The sequence below is a fragment of the Pseudochaenichthys georgianus genome, chromosome 12, assembly GCF_902827115.2.
Source record: "Pseudochaenichthys georgianus chromosome 12, fPseGeo1.2, whole genome shotgun sequence".
NCBI lineage: Eukaryota > Metazoa > Chordata > Actinopteri > Perciformes > Channichthyidae > Pseudochaenichthys > Pseudochaenichthys georgianus.
Genome location: NC_047514.1, coordinates 21,685,238 through 21,706,838, shown reverse-complemented (window position 1 = coordinate 21,706,838; position 21,601 = coordinate 21,685,238). Strand labels below are relative to the sequence as shown.

The window sequence follows — 21,601 nt, the reverse complement described above, 5'->3', positions numbered from 1 at the left end:
CTGATCGAGTGACTTCGAAAATATGAGAAAGGTTGACTGTCCTTTGGTCGACTAGTGAGATGAGAGGATCAATGTTTCCTTTGAACTCTCAGCAGATAGTAAATACGTGTATTTCCAAAACCTTGAACAACTGTTTGGACTTGAGATGATTATAACAGTTGTTGTCATCTCGACTTAATAACATTCATACATTTGTCTTCACTCTTCATAGGATGAGATTAAACCATATTTCTGAAGGCAGATGATTTGAACGTGCCAGTGTAAAGAGAGTTTCGTTACAGAAATGGGTTGACTGAAAACTCAAAATATAACCACGCAATATTTAGCTTTTCTTAAATCTAAATAATTTTGAACAGAGACAGTCAAACAATCTAGATGAATAAAAAACACTTAAAGTAAGAGGAAATACATATTGTTTATTTTATTTCCCCTTCTCTTGTACCTCTTGTTTGTAGCCGCCTCCAGCTCCAGGATGTTGAACTCCCAGCAATCCTCATCGTTCAGCATCTCAGCGATGGGGGGGGGGACGTCACTCAGAGTGATGGGGATGGCCAGCTGGCTCTGGCTCATATCTAGCAGATAGACACACGAACACACATTACCAGTTGGTGATTTGACCATAAAAGGGGCAAACCGTGAGGGGGCCCCGTGTTGGATTTGACGGGTAAATAATAAATGGCTTCACCAATCTTAGCTCTTCTATATACTGATATCTGATATCGACTGTATACACATGTGCACTCATCCTGGCTGAGTGCCTCTCCCTTTGAGGTGCTGTTAGAAGATGGTGTCTGTGTGATAGGATTGTTTTAAGAATTGTTTAAGAGCAGAAATGGCTGCAGCTCTGAGAAAACAATACTGTTTCCCACTTAAAGACAGAGAAGACCATTTCCTGGAAAATAGGCCCTTGATTTTCTCTCAGTTAAGTACTCTCGTGACTGTAATCATTATAATTGGGTTACGAAATAAACTCAAATGGCAGAATCACAGCAATAATCACTTTATGAATAATATTTATTTAAAACAGACCTCGTGTTCCATAATGTTTGTGAAGATGAAGGCCACGTTCTACCCTTTTCTTAATGTATACTATATCCTACATTATGAGAGCACTATTCCATTCTGTATTTATGTTACTTTGGACAGAGCAAGGATAACAGTTTCCCCCTCCTTTCACTATTTACTGTGCAATACACTTAACCCATGTTATTTAGTAGACAGACATTTAAGAGGTATATATTGTATTAATATTGATATTATATCAGATTGATACATGATAACTGATATGTGACAATACAATTGTTGGTTAAAGCTTACTTTTGCAGAAGACATATTCATTCCCAGAGAGTCTCCGCAGCCCATCCTGGAGAGAAAGACATCAGAACAAGTTTCATTATCTGTAGGAAAGAATGTGACTAGGATGAGGGGTCGCAATAATAAAACGTATTTCATCATAAGCTGCAGCTCAATTTAACCATCAATCTTTTTCTGCAAAATACATATTAGAAAAATGTACTGGTGTTTATATTATAACTAACCAGATGAAAGGACAATAACCCACTGTAACAGCACACTGACTACCGTTCGCTCCGAACACAGTTGAAGACACAAATCTTAAAAAAGACATCATAAATATAAAAATATATATAAATAAAAACGCACTGTAATTGTTACCAGGTTAATAAAACACAAGTTACTTGTGCATTTGTTTGGGATGGCTTAAAGCCTTGACTGAAGGCACACTTGTTTGTAGTCTTGCTTAGACAGAACTGGGCTTTGGACATTGTTAGCTTTGGTCTTAGCGTGGGATTGGTAGACCACAGCAATAATAAAAAAGAACAAGGTTAGAAAAAGTTGTAATTTAGTATTTGCTGGAAGTTGCAGTCAGACCAACATCTGCGTGCAGTGACTCACCTCATAGTTGGTACTATTCAACAAATTAGGAAGTTAAATAAATAAACACTCTGGCACTCTGAAAACACAGATTTGTTTTTGGAAGCCAAAAATGTCTTGTTTCAAAAGGAATGTTTTTTCCATTTCACACGCATGAGGTAAGATACGTTGTTACAATGCGTGGACAATTAAAGCCTATACCTAACTTCTCCTCATAAAGACTTTCAACCACTTGTACTTATGAATGAAGCATTTATACTGGGGACATTAGCATTAGGATCATTTGTTAAAAAAAATCTGAAAATAGCGTGCACAAAGAATTGTACACTTTGCACAAGAGAACATGTACAATCGTGAGGACTGTTCACACTTTCTGGGTGTACTTCCTGTTACACGTTTAGTGTACGTTTTAATGACATATTGCAGCAGCTTAGCACTGCACTAGTTGTAAAAAAGTATGTATTGTTTGCGGGGGGCGTTTAATGCAGTATTGTTTTTTTATCTGAAAGTGCCCCCTCCACCCCATGCTAAGTATCCACACTGTGTCTTACACTCATGAGCCCCCCGACCAGGTCGTTGGTGTGGGGGTCGTCTTCTTTGGAGGCGAGCTGCGGGGAGTAGAGCTCCGTGGTCCTCAGGATCTCCAACACCCGATCCAGGGCCTCGGCCACCGTCACCGGACTGTTCTCCTGGGCTGCATTGATGATGTTTATTACCTGGGGGGGGGGAAGGAACGTCTCTATTCCTGCTGCAAACAGACAGGACATACATACACTTGCACAAAGGGCCCTCTGCAAAGCATGCTATAAACAGAGCGCTGCTTTCTTTGTGCATGTGTCAGTGAGATGTGCATGTGATGCTATAGAAATGTTGTTGGGGTGAAAGTGGCTAAAAAAAGCTGTTTCTCAAGAGAACAAGAGCATCACAGGACCTGCAGCGGGACAATGTCCTGTACTGTACACTGTACGGCCTGACCTGGGTTATAATGGGCTCTGCTCCCCCCGACCCTCACAGCATGACAGCAGTCACGGAGAATTCAGAGAAGCCAAAAAAAACACTGCTATCTTTTGCCCTCATGGGAATGAACGGGAAATCAATTTGATGAAAAGTAAAAAAACAGAGGCCCTTCTCATTCATTTGACTTGAACTTAGAAATAGGGTTGAAGTTGAACTCTGGATTCAATTGACTTCAAAAGGTGATTTGATACATAGCACCGTTTTCTTGCTATGTATCAAAGTCATGTGTTCGCTCTGCCCTGATTGCACTGCTGCTGTTAAACATGGTTAGCTGCTTTTAACTGTTTTACACCGTGTTGCCAGAATGACTAAGACACCATTTTGTTTCATGTTATGTACGGACAATAACGTTTTCTTATCCTGCAGTAAAATGCTAGAATTTGAGCATCGACATACTTCGATAACGCCATGAGCTCAGCATCAGCTGCTTCTGGATCATAAAAGCACTACATGCTTGGTGTAAATCCAACATGTGCAAGCTGGTGCTGCTGATGGAGGAATGAACAGTTATTTCTACACTTGAAAAGTGCTTAGGCCGGCATACACTTGTTCATTGGAAGTGGGAACGTTTTATTTCTCAGGTTTAACACAGTTTGACTATCACTGAAGAGGTGTAACATGAAATACCTTTGTGATGGGAGCCTCGATAGTCATGGAGTGAATCCTGGCCACGGAGGAATATCTTCGATTCTGTAAACTGGGAGCTGAAATCAAACAAAAAAGATGAAATGTATCATGATGGCGTGGCTTGTTGATCCTAATCTTCTACTTAGTAATAGCATTCATAGGGCCTGCAATTGTAAGCTTCAGAGGAAAGGATATACAGGAAATGAACAAAAAAGGACAGGAGATTTTAAAATAGAGAAATTGTTGATACAAGAGTAATGAAGGAGGTTAAGTGGTTTGATTGAAGAAGCAGACAAAGCAGCTGAAAATAGGCTCAGCTGTATCAAAGGGAGTCGAGGGGGGGGGGGGGGGGGGTACGTAATGTCATCAGCCCACCACATCTCTCTGTGTTCCTCCTAGTACTTTATTTCTTTTGTCCAAAGCGGAAAAAACGATAGCTCCAGAAGATAGTCCAAATTAAAGACAGACAAAACATTAGAAAAGTCTTACCGTCACTACTGCGAGAGCTGATGGATCTGGCATCAATCGAGTCTTTCCTCCTGTCCCGGTGACGGAGAGAATGGCACTCTGCACAGAGAAGTTATTCATTTCATTACATGTGCAGTATGTTAAGACTGATTAAGGGAAGGACTTAAACTGATATAAGTGAGGTTAAGGGCTCCTTTTCTTCTGAAGCCATGTTTTAATCTTGCACTAGTTTTTAGGTCCTATTTATTAGCAATACATGCGAGAAACAGAGCTGCAGTCAGAGGGGATTCATCTCGATACATCAATACGGAGACAGCTAGGGAATTTTACAACAATGAATACTGCTCTAAAAGGTTATGATAGTCCTTTTTAAAAAGAGTGCTATAGCCACACGGATAACACATATTCTGCCTGCTGCTTGATAACAACATGTAAATCAATTCAAACCAAAGTTGTAACTCTTGTTTCTTAAACACAGGTAACCAGAAATGACATTTTCTCATTTTGTTTTTGTGCATTCCCATCTGGACCCGCATGCATATTCAGATATAATAATAACAGTACTAGATAAGTGAACATGTGACCAGGAAAGTCAAATGAAATGCAAATTAGACGAATGAGTGTTTGCCAAGACCAAATCAAATCTATACAAAAAGGAAAATGAGAGGACTTAAATGATATAATGACAAACATCATTTCTAAACAGACAGACAGATAGGAGGTTAAAAAGTATATGTACATATAAATGTATAGAACTTTACATTTCTTCATACTAACACACTGATATATGGAGTTTTTTTTCACCTGTCTTATAAGTAAAATACAGTCAGTTTGTGAGGCTTTTTATTTTCACTCAGTGATTCAAATGTAATGGAAGAGTGCTTGGGCTCATCTAAAACATGTCATACTACATTTATTACTATATTTACTTCTAAGGCTTGGATAAAAATATACCAGTTCAATAAAGAGACTGTCAACATTTAAAAACAGTGTTTTAAGTTACCTGACTGTGAATGCTCCCCGCTGCATTTCTCCTCCTTGTTCAGCTTGTGGACCTGACAGACAGAGGAGCAGTTCATATACAATGTGCTTTGACAACACTGTGTTTTTGATATGGTCATGTCGATAAAGCTTCTTTGAATTGAGATCAAAGTCGAAGTTGGACCAACACCAAGGGTCACAGCTGTGAGGAACCTAATCAGCCTAATGTCCTGCTCCTTGAAGGCAACACGCTGGCAAGATGACTTCTTAATTCCTAGGACTTCAATCTTTTCATCTCACCCAAACAACCTTCTGTATTTCAAATCATTATAATCACCAGGCTTAAAAAGAGCCACAAAGATGTCACTACATACACTGTTGCACATAAAGTTGTTTATTTAGTTTTCAGACACATTCCTCTTTTTATTCCTATTTCATTTTCAATGCGATATCTTTGAAAGAGATCAATCAATACATTTCTGAGAAGATATACACTTTATCTATCAAGAATAAATCACATTGTCAAAACCATTTCATGAGAGGAGTTAAAAAAAATATATATTAATTTGTTTCCCTTTGTGGGTAACCAGCTGTTACGTTTCCATTCCATCACCTCTACTGTGTGTGTAGTTTAAAGTACATCTAATTTGTTTAGCTATCAACAGGCTGATCTAAAACAGAACGTAAGAAGCGGACACTAATTTGTCAGAGAGAGTGTGTGGGACAGAAAGCCTTTCCAAAAACCTTTATAACACACTATAGGAAAGGGACCCCCCCCCCCCTAAAAGCAGAAAAAGGTCCTTTAAAGTGCAGCTAACGGTATACAAGAATGATGCCAAATAAATGTAATAACATGTACAGCACATGTTTCTATTTGATTCATGAATGTAGCCAACACTTCCACTGTTTGAAATAACACTTGTTCATGCAGGTGACAATGTGTGCACCATCCTGTTAGTCACACTGAGGTTATGTAGATGTGGATAAGTAGATCCGGTTGAATCCGGTTACAGAAGATTGTCCTCACCCAGTGACTCACTGCACCTTTACATTATGCTGACAGTTCACCGTGCACATGTTTGCAATGCCAAATGTGTACATACAAATACATGTATGCCTTTACCTGTACAAATATATGATTTTTTATAATTTGACGCAGGAAATTGTTCCTGAAAAGTTGATTTCCTTAGATTTAAATTAAACATCCCCCATTCTTAAAATATCTATGTCGCTTGCATTGACGTCTCCACTGTGTCCCATACTGAGTAAATAGGATTAAGACAGTGTAAACACTTCTAATGACATACATGGTTGCCAGATTTTGCTGGCTACATCTTAACGGGCTTCTTGGTCTGCTAAACACAAACACACAACTCAAAAAAGAATCTTCTGAATTAACTCGACTAGAGCTGGGAAATGGTTGAAATGATGATGGCCTTTAATTGAGAGGAGAAAGACAAACACAACTGACCCTAAACCTGCAGTAAGTCTGAAGTGCTTAGACAAATACGGCTAACTAAACAACGCTATGTATGAAATGGAAACCGTGGGCTACAGCCCAGAGTCTGGGTGGGAGTACATGAGGAATAGCATGTGGTTTTAAGTGCGTTGAGGAAAATGTCATCAGAAAGGATACAGTATCAGATCAGTGTTAACCTGAAAGGACTTCTGTAGCCTCGGGTCATCAGATGAATACAAGTGTCTCAGTGAAGATGCAGTACATGCCTCTAAGCATGATTTCATTTGAAATGTCATCAAATAAAACACTTTTGTTCCTACTTTGCAAAATAAAAAGTGTGGTGAAAATGCTTTAAAAAAAGAAGGGCCCCCCCTGGTAAAGCCATTCAGTTGGACACTGCATGATTCAGATGGGGATGACCTCCGAGAACATGATCAGGCCGCTGCCGTGTCTAAGGATTCCCAATCCCACGAAGGAGGGGATGCCATGTGGCTTTGGCAGGCAGATGCCAACGTCTGACTCACCTTCGGTCCACACCATGAGAAGAGCAATGAGCTACAGCTAGTCTCTGCACAGCTTTGCCTGCGGTATAAATAGCCCGGGCGCCTGGCTGCTAGCCCTGCCTGGCCTTAGCAGGGGATGCTGGTGCTTAGCCCTAGCTTAGCATAGTATGACGTTATTGGCCTGAAACCCAGCTGAACACACCTGCTGCAGAGAAAGTGTGCACGCTGCTCAACAGAGCTGCAAGCCTGTGAGGCGACACAGTGGAGGAGGAAGTACTCAGATGTTTTACTGAAAGAGTTGTGCTATTTGGGGGTTTCCCTTTCCTGTAGTGTGTTATATAGGTGCATGATATTGGGCCGCAAAGGCTTAAAACTAAGTCTTATTGTAAATTAAAGCATGTACACATGTCACAGTAGAGGCACAAAATGCAAATATGAAACCTGAAAATGACCAATACTAGAGTGTAAAATAACCTCGCACAAGCAAAAGTATTGGCCTCAAAATATATTCAAAGTACGAAAAGTAAAAGTACTTATTGTGCGTAAAAACCCATTTCAGAATCACATATAGTATTTAATTACTGGATAATTACTATTGATGCATTAATGTGTTAATCACAGCAAGTACAAATTAAGCTAAATTGAATTTCTTAGGTAAACTGCTTTTGCATATTTGACCAATAATGATATGTCATAGTTGAATTATAAGTTTATTTATATTTTGTTTTTGTATGAGCTAATAATCAAAAAATATGAAGTCACTAATATTGTCAAACACATGTGGTGGAGTATTACTACAATATTGGCTTCCAAATGTTATGGAGTAGAAGTCTAAAGTACTATAAAAGAGAGATACTAGGGTAAAGTACTCCAATAACTACTATTTAAATCCATCACTTGCAGCCTGCAGTTCATTTGACGTATTCATACAATGATTACTGCCAGTAGAGTTAGTCATCTGAGTCCAGTTTGAATCACTCACTCATCTCCGCACGAGACCTGACTGGGCCGAGCCGTGCTGCAGCATTAGGGCTGCTGGTGGACATTTGTTCAAGCTGCACGGCTGAACTAACAACTCACTGTGGTGGTTTCTTCAAAAGGGGGTTATTAGTCAGTCTTTTGAAAGTTATAATGTTGTGCACATTTATTTTCTCTAAACAGCTGCTTTGCGCCTGCAAATCAACACATAGGTAACAGATTTTCACGAGTTGCTAATTGTGCGGGTAAAAAAACTTTGCCCAGGTTTGAATTGAATAAGCAAAGGTTTAAAAAACAAGATATTTTTGCCACTCTTGATGATCGAACTCTCGTGTGAGTTCAAGAGTCAGAACTAAACATGGAGAAGCAGCGTTCAGTTATAATGCTCTAAATATCTGGAACAAACTCCCAGAATCCTGCAGGTCCGCTGCAACTCTGACTACTTTTAATTCCAGGCTAAAGACTTTTTCCTTTTGCCGCTTGAAAAGGTCTCGGGGAGGCTTTAATAGACAGGTTTATTCACGTATGTTATACCTGTGTTATGTAAGGGATAGGGTGCAGCGAGGCGGGCATCATGGGTAGAGGAACACCCGACAGGCAGGGAGCCGAGGCGAAGTGTACAGTTTGCTTTTCCACCAAACTGTATGCAGTTAAAATGACGGACTTCTTTCTGCAGATGTGACCCGGTCTGTACTACTGGATTAACAACGTGTCACATGTTCTGAATTGACCAATCAGAATCGAGTATTCAACTAAGCCATGTAATAATCATGTTTAACATTTCTAAAGCACTTTGAATTGCCTTGTGTTGAAAGGTGCTATATAAATAAACTTGCCTTGCTCTCTCTTATGATAACTGAAAGTGAAATGGTCAGTTTTGTATATTTATATTGTATAGTCAATAGAGATACTCTTTAGACATATATCTTTCACTCACAATATATAAATGTTCAACTGTTTTGTTTATTTTCTGCTGTTGATATGTAGGTTTTTACAGTTTATTTGATTTATTTTATTTTCATGTGCAATGCCTTGGGCTCAATAAAGAATATCTAATCTTCTCATTTTCTTTGGAACACATTCCATAATCACTTGACTCACCTGATTATTGTTGTCAATATGAGGTCTCTTGATGGCTACAAAATGTCGAATCTTCCTGTTGAAGGCAACATAAGAGTCTGTCAGTCATTCTGATTTCTTGTTACCGCACAGTAAGACGTTTGGTCTGGTTTCTCTTAGCTTACCCTCCTTGGCCGATGACCGGCGTTATCCTCACATGTTGCTGTAAACTGTCGCCGGACTTCTTTCTGGCATAGTAAATGCCCGTCCATTCCTTCAGAGACAGCAGAACAGTTACTTGATACAGTTTGATCTCATGTCCCAGATGTGTTCCGGCTCCATCCGTTGACTCACCTTTCCTTTCTTGATGCAGGTGTTGATGGTGTCCAGCAGGTCGGCTCTGTTCTTGTCGCTCTTGGGGAGTTCAGTCAGTTCCTTCCCGATCAACTCCCCCTTTTGGTAGCCCATCATCCGCTCAAACGCTGGGTTCACGTACTTGATAAAAAACAGAGCAAAGTACAGTTAGAAAGTGAACTTTAAGCTCAGTAATAATTGTCTTACACTTAGCAAATCCCATAAAACAACCAACAAGGAATATATTCTGCTAACCATCGAGGTCAATGCTGTCCAAAAAGACATATGAGCCACACTGTTGCACTCGCTGACATGTTTCTTTGTTACCATGAAAGCACCAACTGTAGTTTCTTTTGAATGCATCCCTCATACCCAATACCAGTTCTTATTTCTTTTTTTAAAGTATTTTTTGGCCAGTTTTACCTCTTGAGGAGTACCACAAAAATGTAAAACGACCAGCACTATCCCAGATATGTTTTGTTGAGAAGTGGATCTTCTGACTTTCTGTGTGCAAGTGTGTGAGTATAGTACCTACCTGTATGATGTGATCTTCACTGGTGATCTCCACAGCCTCTTGGCAGTGCTCCAAAGCAGTGAAGGCAGAATTACAAGCTCTGTGGATGGAAAAAGTTAGTTAGTATATTTTATTTGATATAGCCATCAAAGTAGGAGTAACATACATTTATGCACAAGGAACAGATGAGATATTATTCGCACTTTGATGTATGCAGCGTTCAACTTTATTCCATTGTCTTTAAGAACAAAAGCACAAAGAAAGTATGACACTGCATCCTGTAGATTTAAGTATGCGGATACACTTTTCAGCCGTGATATCTCCATTTAGCTCAGCCACAACACATCCTGATTAATGAATAACAGATTAGTTTGCTCTGAGTGTATTTCTGCGTTGGGTATGTGCGATGTGTTTTTCCTGCCGTACCTGAGTTTAAACTGGCAGCGCACTTCTCCATGGTCAATCTGTATGAGCTCATTATAGCAGGCCGACACACTGCTGTTCTCCACAAACCTCTGGAGGACACACAGGGTTAAGTAGAGTTTGAAGGAGAAAGAGAGACAGAGGGCAATGGAAAACTGAATGAGTCAGGATTTACTCTGTAGCAACCTCATGTCATTTTCACACAATCAAACAGTCTGACAATAAGTGTTTCCTTCCAAACCGGCAACTCGATGCTATTTTAGTGTCTGAAGTCTCTTAACGGCTCAATACAAAGCATCTATCACAAACCACACATAAACACAAAGTCACAAGCGGAGGCAAGGACGTACTCTGCTGAATCCGGCACAGAGGAGAGGAAGAACAGATGGCTCCTCCTGGTCCGCCGCTCTACACACGAGAGGAGAAGATAAGCATCACGCTTCCACCACAGTCCTTTTTCATTCAAATACTTGCAGTGGTCCGCACTTGTATGGAAATGTGGATAAGAGGTTCTAAAAAAACATTTTCATGCTCAATGAATGACTATAAGTGATGGGTGCCACTGCCTACGTTGAAACGCAGTGTATTCTGCCAAAGCTCAAACTGCTTTTGGTTGTTTTATAACGCTTAAAAGAACATATAGGTGGGTGGAACTCGGCACACTTGGTAGATGCATTATAATGTATTTACACAGAACGGTTTTCAACTCTTTGCAGTATTTCAGATTCATTTTAAGATCCTCTTATTAAAACACCTCTTAAATGTAAAAGCATACGTATAAAAGGGAAGGCTGCAGCTTTCAATGTAAACATTTGAGAACATTTGATGTTTTTTGAATTGTGGTCCAACTTAACATTGAGGAAACACAACCAAGTGGTACCGCTGACATGGCTGTCTGCACCGACATAATTAGTGTCGTGGAAAAGGACTTTAAGACAAAAGGCGAATATTGAGGAGGTTTTGAGTTCGCTCATTGAGGTAAAAGACTTTAAAGCAGATGAGTTTTAGAGTACTAAATAAATTAACCTACGTTTTCCTCCTTTTTTGTTAACCATTTTACAGATATAAACACCTACGATTTGAAGTGTCAGGGGTAGTGAGGTACAATGGTGCAACACCTTTAACACAGAGTTTATAAAAGTCTAAAATAAACTTACTTCTGTGGCAAGACGGCCAGAATAACTGTGTTTTCCGAGGGCTTCGTGGCGCGGATCAACCTGGAAATGTAGATTAAAACTCAGAGTCAAAGGAGTCCATTTCATCCACACTGTGAGCTTATGAGCAGTCTTGCATCAGCATGTGGGCAGATTTTGGGCTGATGTCATTGCCACGAAAGAAAAGAAATTAAGAAATTAAAACAATAACACCAAACATGTGCTCCAGAGGGTCAGAAAGCCACACTGCTGGTGGGACATAAGGGAAAGTGGCCAAGGGGTGGAGGAGGAAGGAAGACATGATGGAGGATGAGAGGAGGACCATAATGAAGGCAGACATCCTCATACGGGATGATGAGGGGGAATAAAGAATATTGATGAGGGGGAGGAGTGTAGGACAAACACGGAGCAGCTGCCAAACTGTGGTAATCAGGAGACAGGAGAGACATATGGACCTGCCGCTTTACTTGCAGAAATAATAAATCATTTGATAAAATATATGGCGGTGACTTTTAGTGTATCCAAAAACGTTGGATGGTCTAGTACTGTATCCAACAATTACTACAGCCCCACATCTGTAGGAATAATGACAGAAGTAAGCATGTAGGATAAAGCACTATTATTATTATTATTATTATTATCACCTGTTGAATTCCCAAAGAGAGAATCAAGGAGGGTTCAACTAAATAAAGGGGCTTTCCAAATGTAGTAACGATGCCTAGAGGGTATTCACACAGCATCAAGTCAAACATGGGACACACATTAAACACTTTGACGCATGTGACACCTATACAAGTTCTTAACACTCTTAAAGTCTTTTGTTCATAGTTGTCGAAAGATAAAGGAATATCCAGCTTCTAGTCCTTATTTGTTACGATCACCTACAGGTTTAGAATATTCTTCAGTGCCTCAGCAAAGAGAGGAAGAAACTCTTTAAAGTTATACAACATAGACTTTAAATGCTCCCTAAATAAATGTTAAATGTGTGGTATACCTTACTAAAAAAGTATTCAACGCCAATGTACAAAGCCACTTTAAAAAATGTGGAATACTAAGAGCTTTTATGTTCGTCTTTCATTCATTTATTTAAATTTGAATACTTTTATATATTTTTTCTGTAATGTTGTCTTGTGACTTGATTTTGTGTTTTACTATTATTATTTTTAAAAATGTTGTCGGTCAAGTGTGTAAAGAGCTGAGTTATATACTGTTACATGAATAGCTGACTGACTTGAGCATGTGTCATTTAATTATTGTCACTATATTTGTGAACATAACTAATTGTGGAAAAATATGTAAAAAAACTCAATAAATATATTGTTTAAAAAAAAAGAAGAAATCAAGTAACCTTGGACAAACTTAGCACAGAGCCGTCTTTCCAAACGGACCTAATTAACACCTGGTACAATAGAAGAAGTAAGGTTCTTCTACACACACAGGAGGATTCTGAAAAGTGGCCAGGGGCTTTTTTTGCTGTTGAAAACATGGACAAGAATGAAAGAAAGAAAGGCTTCTGTGTTTGTACAACTCGTGGTTCCCCTGGGCTAAGATCCAGCGTTCCTGTCAACAAACAAACAAACACACTCACAGTTTGTAGTTCAGGCTTACTCGAGGGCCACTCGGCTAAATAGCCACTTCCACTTTACAGAGTGGGAGAGCAACAGTCAGAGCAACAGACTGAAGTAACTTCAGTGTGCAGCTTCGGGGTTCAGATAACACCAGAGGGCGCCAACAATCCCTCCACTGAAATATCCCAAAGCTTTCTCCAGTTCAAAAGCTGCATTGGGAATTAAATCACTGAGTCATTTTAGTATAGCACAGGTTTTACGGAGAACCTCCTGCTGTAATTGAAGTATTGACTGTTAAAGTGAAGGGTGATTATAATAATATCTTTGTTATTTTTTGTTACCCTTTTGGCAGACGAAGCCTTTTCAAACTCTTTGTTTAATGTTACATTACATTATATTGCATTTAGCTGACGCTTTTATCCAAAGCGACTTACAATAAGTGCGTTCGACCAACAAAATACAAACTTGAAGAAAACAGAATCATAAAGTACATCAGGTTTCATAGAGCTAAAACATTTCGAGTGCTACTCAACTGGCTTTAGGTAAGCCAGCCCTTTATTAGTATATAAGTGCTTTGTTAATAGTTCTATCGCTCGAAGTGGAGTCGAAAGAGATGAGTTTTCAGTCTGCGCCGGAAGGTGTGTAAGCTATCTGCTGTCCTGATGTCAATGGGGAGCTCATTCCACCATTTTGGAGCCAGGATAACAAACCCACGTGTTTTTGCTGATGGGAACTTGGGTCCCCTTCGCAGTGAGGGTGCAGCGAGTCGTTTGGTTGATGCAGAGCGGAGTGCACGTGCTGGGGTGTACGGTTTAACCATGTCCTGGATGTAGGAAGGGCCAGATCCATTCGCAGCATGGTACGCAAGTACCATTGTCTTGAAGTGGATTCTAGCAGTTACCGGAAGCCAGTGGAGGGAGCGGAGGAGCGGCGTGGTGTGGGAACATTTAGGAGGGTTGAAGACCAAACGAGCCGCTGCATTCTGGATGAGCTGCAGAGGTCGGATGGCACATGCAGGTAGACCAGCCAGGAGGGAGTTGCAGTAGTCTAGGCGTGAGATGACGAGAGCCTGGACCAGAACCTGCGTGGCTTTCTGGGTCAGCTTGGGACGCATCTTCCTGATGTTGTAAAGCGTGTATCTGCAGCAGCGGGTTGTAGCAGCGATGTTTGCAGTGAAGGACAGTTTGTTATCCAGGATCACACCCAGATTCCTTGCAGTCTGAGTCGGGGAAACAACAGAGGTGCCGATGTTGATTGTTAGGTCAAGAGTGAGACAATCTTTTCCATGAAGGAAAAGCAGTTCAGTCTTGTCAAGGTTGAGCTTGAGGTGATGAGCAGACATCCACTGAGAGATGTCAGCTAGACAAGCAGAGATGCGTGCAACGACCTGGGTCTCTGAGCGGGGAAAGGACAGGATTAATTGGGTGTCGTCAGCGTAGCAGTGGTATGAAAAACCATGCGGGCTAATGACTGATCTGAGCGAGTTTGTGTACAGGGAGAAGAGGAGGGGACCAAGAACAGAGCCCTGAGGGATGTCAAACATACATGCAGGTTAGAAGATGGCAAAACAAAAAAAGCCAGATTGCTGTGCCAGTTAGAGTTCTTCAAGGTATCACAGTTCAATATGAATATGATTTCCTATCTTTTGGAAAGTTAGATGAAGGATTGATGTATGGGTCACTGTCTGTCTGGTAAACATGAGGCTTTGGCCAGCAGCTTGTTGGATTAGCAAAAATAACAATTTCCCTAATTCATCTGTAATGAAATCCAGAGTCCAGCAACTCAACACAGGACACATTACAAGCCAAGTAAAGACTATGTATTAGTTGGATATCCATCAGTCAGTGAGCTTTAAAGAGTACTGGACCATGGGGCTGAGGAAGGTAGGTACTGTAAAGGAGAACATTTGATTTTTTACCACAGACTTCTACATTGATTTCGACAAAATGGTATGGTTGACGGTTGAAGCCTTCACAAATTCAGAAAATGACATGAATGAACTGTAATGCAACATTTCAAACCAAGAAAAGAAAACGCATACCTTGCAATGTTAGCATATCCAACAATCTGAGTAGATATTCAATCTCATCACGATAACGATAAAAGACCAAGATATCTACCTGGCCTACTGTAGGCGCGTTTATTTACCTTTGGACATAGGCTAACAAGGCTAGCTGTCCACTTGTTTCCAGTGTATGTGCTAAACTAAGCTAATGGGCTTTAGATTCATATTAACGGTACAGACATGAGAGTGCTATCAATATTCTCATGTGAAATCAGGACATCTTACTACATTGCAGATTTAAGGTAGAACCCTATACTGTAGTTAAAGAATTGTTTCTTTTTGTGGATGTGAAGGATTACACAATCTTTGTTTCAAGAAATAATCTGACCCTTTTGGCAGATGAAGCCCCTTCAATTCTATGTTTAATGTCAAGTATGCGTTCTGGTTAGAAAACATCAACAGAAGTCCAGTTTGAATCCTTCATCGTATAACAGTGACATTTTATTATCATTAGTGAGCGTTTCTTGTTTGTTTCCAATTGTTTCCAGTATGTGTGCTAAGCTAACTGGCTGTAGCTTCATAACAGTACAGATACTAGAGTGGAATCAATCTTTCCATGTAACTCTCAGAAAGAAAGTAAATGCAGACATTCCCCAAAATGTTAAAAATGTCCTTTAAGCAACCTTTTTTGATTCTGCAGATGACATTGGATTACAGGTTAAATAAGACACGACCTCACTGAATGAGCAAATACTTTGTAAGGCTCACCTGCACACAGCTTCAGGCTCAAAGTAGCGTGAGTGGCGTCCATCAATGACTATGATCTCATGGTGTTTCTCCAGGAAACACTCTACGGCGGTCTCGGGGGTGCGTGCGATGTTACACCTGAAGCCGGCGCGGTCGCAGGCCCACCAGAAGGCATCGCTCTGGCTGTCCTCCTTGGCGAACACCAGCAGGACCTGAGGGGAGGAATGGACGCCTGGGTGAGACAGTGCTGCTACTACGGTGATAATTATAGGATATCTCTGTTAGTAGGTCCTCACGACTTTCACTACTCAGACAGGACATTCTCCAGAGCTGCAGACATCCAAGAACCAGACTTCAGATGGTATATACCAGGGGTGTCAAACTCAATTTCATCGCGGGCCACATTAGAATTATGGTTGCACTCAAAGGGCCGGTGGTAACTTCAAGACTATATAGATATACATAGATAAATATATATAATATATATAAAATAATGTATTATTTTACAATATTTCCTCTGCATTGGATTATTATCTAGGGTAATAACTTCATAATTAACTACGTCTGAAAGCAGAAGTCTAGGGCAAATAATTGCAAGTCTCTTCAGTGCGCATCTCACAAAATGAGATGCATTGTGGGACATGTAGTTTATGGGCAACGTGCTCCTGTAAAGCGGCACGTAACCTTATAATAAACTGATTATATTCTTTGCAAGCTCTTGTGGGCCACATCAAATGAAGTGGCGGGCCGGATTTGGCCCCCGGGCCTTGAGTTTGACACCTCTGGTATATACGATCCTGACACAGAGGCTCCAGTAGGCTACCACCAGGGTTACTGACATGTATGGGCTTTAATAATACAGTAACTGATCTAACTGTTGACCCTCTCTTAACTTGGAAAACGTACATTTAGGATTAGATTGACAGCAGCTCTGTACAGGCAAGTAACACCCGCCTGTACAGTATTCCATATTTTTAAGGTTTTTGAGGTCTGTGGGGGATCCTTTGAAAACCTCAACAATGATGTGGAATACCATCACCTTTCATCGTGTAGATTACAAGCATTTTGTTGCCTTATGTTCACAACTACTTTGAGTTTATCAGATGTATCAAAAGGTTTACATCGATAGTGATGAATTCAATACGGGCTTGAATAACACAGTAACAGATCTAACTGTTGACCATCTTTCAGACCCTGAACACTTACATTTGGGATTAGATTGACAGTAGTTCTCAGAGCTATTTAACCCTTTAACACCCACCTACCATTTGAGGGTAGGTTATTTTAGATCATTAGGAAGACTCCATATTTGAAAGATTTAAGGTCTAGTCTGTGGGAAATTGTGGATAGATAGTACACATTGAAAACAACCACAAAGATGGTAATTATATTCTATAGTGTGTAATATATGAATGTATGAATAAAAAACACTATTTACATTATGTGTATCTTATGTTGAATATTATCAGTATAGGGAAGTTATAGTTATGAATGCAGCGACTCAAAATGTTTCTGTTCTATATTATATGATGCATATTTAAAGTTCAGCTTCTTAGTGACAGAGAAAAAGTTCCGAAAACATTTTGACTAAATAAAAAACAAATAAGTGCTATTTAGCTAAAAATATTACGCTGGTTTAATGTTTACATTTATGTCTCACAGCAGGAAAATCCTCATTAAGAATCTTAGCCTTTCTTCATTATTTACCATGTATAAGGTGGCAGAACCAACATTTATAAAACAAAAACTGTTTTTTTTCCAAACCGGATGGACAGATCCTATTACACACTGCAATTGGGTTATTCCCCAATTCAATATGAATACATATATTTTAAAGGATAAATCAATAAATAAAATGGATTACATACAATGAGTTACCCTGTCACAGTTTGCCTCTTTTTCTCTGGGGAAATGTGGGGTTTCCTCTCGCAGTCACATTACATAATAGTGACTGCATTTGTCCTTGTGATAGGGTGCTGGTGTCAGTGCCTTTTGCTCTTTGCGTGCCATATCTCTCAATAGGAGATCAAATATAACCGACACCTGGGCTTAACAGACCATGTCACGTAAACGTCACGTCTTCTCTCACTGAATTATTCCATAAATATAAAAACTGAGCAGCAAATAATCGAATAAACTATAAGCTGCATTTCACACCTACTGTACATACTGTACGTGAAGCCTGCAGAGTGGAGACTTTTTGATCCCACACTGTGTTACGACCACAAACACACCAGCCACCTTTGGTACAGTGGTGGGGAAATACAAAACTGTAGAGACACATACAATAGAGGCATGCACGCACGCATGCACACACACGCGCGCACACACACACACACACACACACACACACACACACACACACACACACACACACACACACACACACACACACACACACACACACACACACACACACACACACACACACACACACACACACACACACACACACACACACACACACACACACACACACACACACACACACACACACACACACACACACAGCTGGGCTGCAGCCAAAACCAACAGTACTCAGCTCTGCCTCTCAGCAGCATCACCTCTTGACTCCCTCTAAGGACAACAAAGGGTAGAGGGAGTGCATGGAGGTGCAGCAGAGAGAGAGGGGACATACACACTTTTGTATAGTTTTAAAATCAGTAACTTAGTATGTCTACCTCTAGGAGAGACTTGAATCTAGAGAATAACAGGTGAGAACAGCAGAAGAAGAACTAAAATAGGACTGAGGGAGAAAGTGAGCTGGTATTGGTGAGAGCTTGTGAAAGCCCACAGTCTTTGATTCCGTGCTGGCTTGTGTAACCATGCCACTGCTTTGTGTAACCATGGTGCTAACATGTGAAATTCCACACACACAGTACCCACTCGACCCCTGGACGATGCCTGCAGCACGGCTCTCTGACCCGCTACCCAAATACTGTATGTCACCAGCGATGGTATTAATACCCAACTAAAGTGTACAAACACATGGCTGCACTCCACCACAGCACCACTTTCTGAAATGTCACTCGCTGTTGATGAAACACACACATGTATGTTTACAGAATGTACATGACAGCGTCTTTAAAGTCCATTTTAACATACAAAGCTACCAACGTTTCCTTGTATACGAGCTTAATAGTGTTCTATTCAAAAGGCTGAGAGGACTACTCTATATGTTTGAGTGGTCTTTCCTGCTTCAAGGGTGTAGACATTCCTCCTCACAAATAGATGGTATTTTGAATGAAGGGTTGGCTTTGTACATGGAGAACAAAACACTGTACAATGGCTCAACCAATCTGACAGTCAAAGGTAGAAATAAACAAAAGGACCTCTGAGCTACAGTTTAAAGAGAGCAGAAGAAGTCACCAGTCATTGCTAAAAGAGACTGGACGCTTAGCATCAGAATGTGTGCAGTGTAAAATGCAGAATAATGCTTTTCACAAGCTGGTGTGTTGCTTTAGAGTTATATATCAGGCACTCGTACTCAATATCCTATCATTTTACTCTAAATCTTATGCTTATATATCCTTCTTTATTCTTTTTTTGTACATTTTTACTTCCTATATTATATTTGATTTATCTTTTATTTTATTCATCCTGTAATGGGGTTGCCAACTGTCACACACAATCAATTCCCCCTTGGATTATTAAAGTATTTCTGATTACAAATGCCAGTTTAAACATCTTCAATCTAACCACTGCAGAAGGAGACTGTAGAAGACCCAAAGACAAAATGGCTTCCAAAAATATGTAGAGCTAAACTGCACCATTGTGGCAATATAATGAGGGTCGCTATGTTTTCTTTACTGGAAAACAAGTTTAAAATATAAGTTACAACAGTATTCTTACCTAAGGTGCAAAACTGTGTGGAATTGAATACATATAGAAATGCATTCATTCTTTCTTCAAATGTAAATAATATAGAATCAGATATCCTTTCATTTGACCTGAATTACGGCGTTACATAATAGACGTACATATAAAGTAAAGAGGCAAGCACACTTTAAAAAAACAAAGAAGTACACCATGGTAAAAAACAAGTGAAGATATAAAAGTATTGAAGGAGCCAGTAACGTTAAAAAAATTGTAAATAAGTTGTAAAAATAAAGTGTTGTTGCACATCTGTGATAGTGATAATGTTACAGTGTGTATTGGTGTGGTGCTATATACAGTAGGTGGTTGTGGTTGTACACAAGCTATAACTGAAGGAAAGGCTGCTGTAAATAGAATAAAACAGCTGATTCCAATGTGTTTGAACGAAGTATAAATAAGAGAAGATACACAAACAACACAGTCCCGTATTGACTTCCTAGTTTGTTTGAAAACAGCGCACAGTAGGCTGGCACAGAGACTGATCCCCGACGGCTGCTGCGAGCAGCTGACTCACATTATTTGAGTTCAGAAGTTGATCCGCCATGTTTGCACATGGACTTTGGGAGATTCCCAAACACAGAGGGGTGTCATCGGGCTAACAGGCTTTGAGGACTTTATCCGTGTGGGAGCATCGGAGTCTTAAAGGAGTCCTGCATCAGGATTAAAAGGTTTATTCAGTCAAGCATCTACTTGCAACTTCGTATAAGATATGAAGTATGAGCTTATTGACCGTTTTCAAACAATTCCAGGTAAAGGTGCTGCTGCTCTGTGATTGGTGGGCCGTTTTACATGGTGCCAATACTGTTTGTCTTTATCAATTATCCCTGCAAGTGATGGACATTGGGAAGGACTTTTTTCAGTGTTTTATACACTTGCCCAAGCTCAATTTATTTGACTTTAACTTTAACTATATATTTATTTGTTGTTCCTTCCTTTTCTTTTCCCTTCACTATATCTGTAAAGCGTCTTTGAGCACCTGTAAAAGCGCTAACAAATTAAATCTATTATTATTATTATTATTATTATTATTATTATTATTATTATTATTATTATTATTATTATTATTATTATTATTATTATGCCAATAAGATGTCCCACTATGCAAGAACTTCCTATTTGGACATGTTTTATTATGCATATTGTGTGCTTTGCTATGAATGCGATAAACATGTACATTTTTGAAAAAGTATCCTCTTTCTGGAGAAAAGCAGATATTAGTTTTTGGACTATATTAAAAAGATCAATTTGTATATCTTAACCTTGGCTTTAGGACATGTTGATGGTTCACTATAAACGATCTACTTTATAGAGATCTAATGTTACATTTATTTAAAAAAATAGTTATTGCACACGAAGCTAGAAATGTATCTGGATGTAAGATACTGTAGCTCTGTGTATATAAAAGGCTACACAGGTTCTGCAACACACAAACTGTATCATACTTTACAGGCTAGAAAGCACTTCACTATAAATCAAGATGTCAACCCTTCAACACCCACCCCTCCTTTGCATTTTTAAAACCTTTGCAATCATTTAGGGATATAAAGTGTTTCAGGATTTACTATAATGTTGGACTGCCAGAAATCGTCTGGTTCCTTTGTTTTCTCTAAATCACATTTTATCTGGACAACGATTATTTTCACATTTATTCCTTTGGTCTATAACATGTGAGAAATGTATGAAATAGTTCAAAAGAGTTCCAATTCAAAAGTTTTGTATCATAAAAGACTCTGAAAACCAGGGTGGAGTGTGTGAGATAGAAACTCCCTCTGGAAGGAACACAAGGATTGTAGCCTCTGCAGACCATTTACAAAAACCAATAACGCACTACAGGAAAGGGGAACACCTCAGAAAGCATAAAAAGGGCCCCTTTAAATAATGACCAGTTAGTAAGTTGTGTACCATCGAAAACTCTAAAACCAGACAATATTAGCTTAACATATACTTCCCTAAAACAAATAACCAGTTGCTTGTT

The 21,601-nt window shown here is 39.6% G+C and overlaps 1 protein-coding gene across 3 annotated transcripts in view; it reads right to left on the bottom strand.

The window, feature by feature from the left end:
* pde8b (phosphodiesterase 8B) overlaps positions 1-21,601 on the bottom strand; it is a 49,408-nt gene that overhangs the window by 11,946 nt on the left and 15,861 nt on the right. For all 3 annotated transcript variants that reach the window (XM_034096138.1, XM_034096137.1, XM_034096139.1), the window contains exons 3-16: positions 15,772-15,962; positions 11,434-11,493; positions 10,627-10,684; positions 10,280-10,368; positions 9,875-9,953; positions 9,340-9,480; positions 9,171-9,259; positions 9,028-9,082; positions 5,009-5,060; positions 4,027-4,104; positions 3,538-3,614; positions 2,445-2,609; positions 1,318-1,363; positions 443-572 (exon numbers count right to left, since the gene is read on the bottom strand). In XM_034096138.1, the coding sequence (XP_033952029.1) occupies positions 443-572; positions 1,318-1,363; positions 2,445-2,609; positions 3,538-3,614; positions 4,027-4,104; positions 5,009-5,060; positions 9,028-9,082; positions 9,171-9,259; positions 9,340-9,480; positions 9,875-9,953; positions 10,280-10,368; positions 10,627-10,684; positions 11,434-11,493; positions 15,772-15,962 (1,310 nt within the window). The remainder of the gene's footprint in view (positions 1-442; positions 573-1,317; positions 1,364-2,444; positions 2,610-3,537; positions 3,615-4,026; positions 4,105-5,008; positions 5,061-9,027; positions 9,083-9,170; positions 9,260-9,339; positions 9,481-9,874; positions 9,954-10,279; positions 10,369-10,626; positions 10,685-11,433; positions 11,494-15,771; positions 15,963-21,601) is intronic.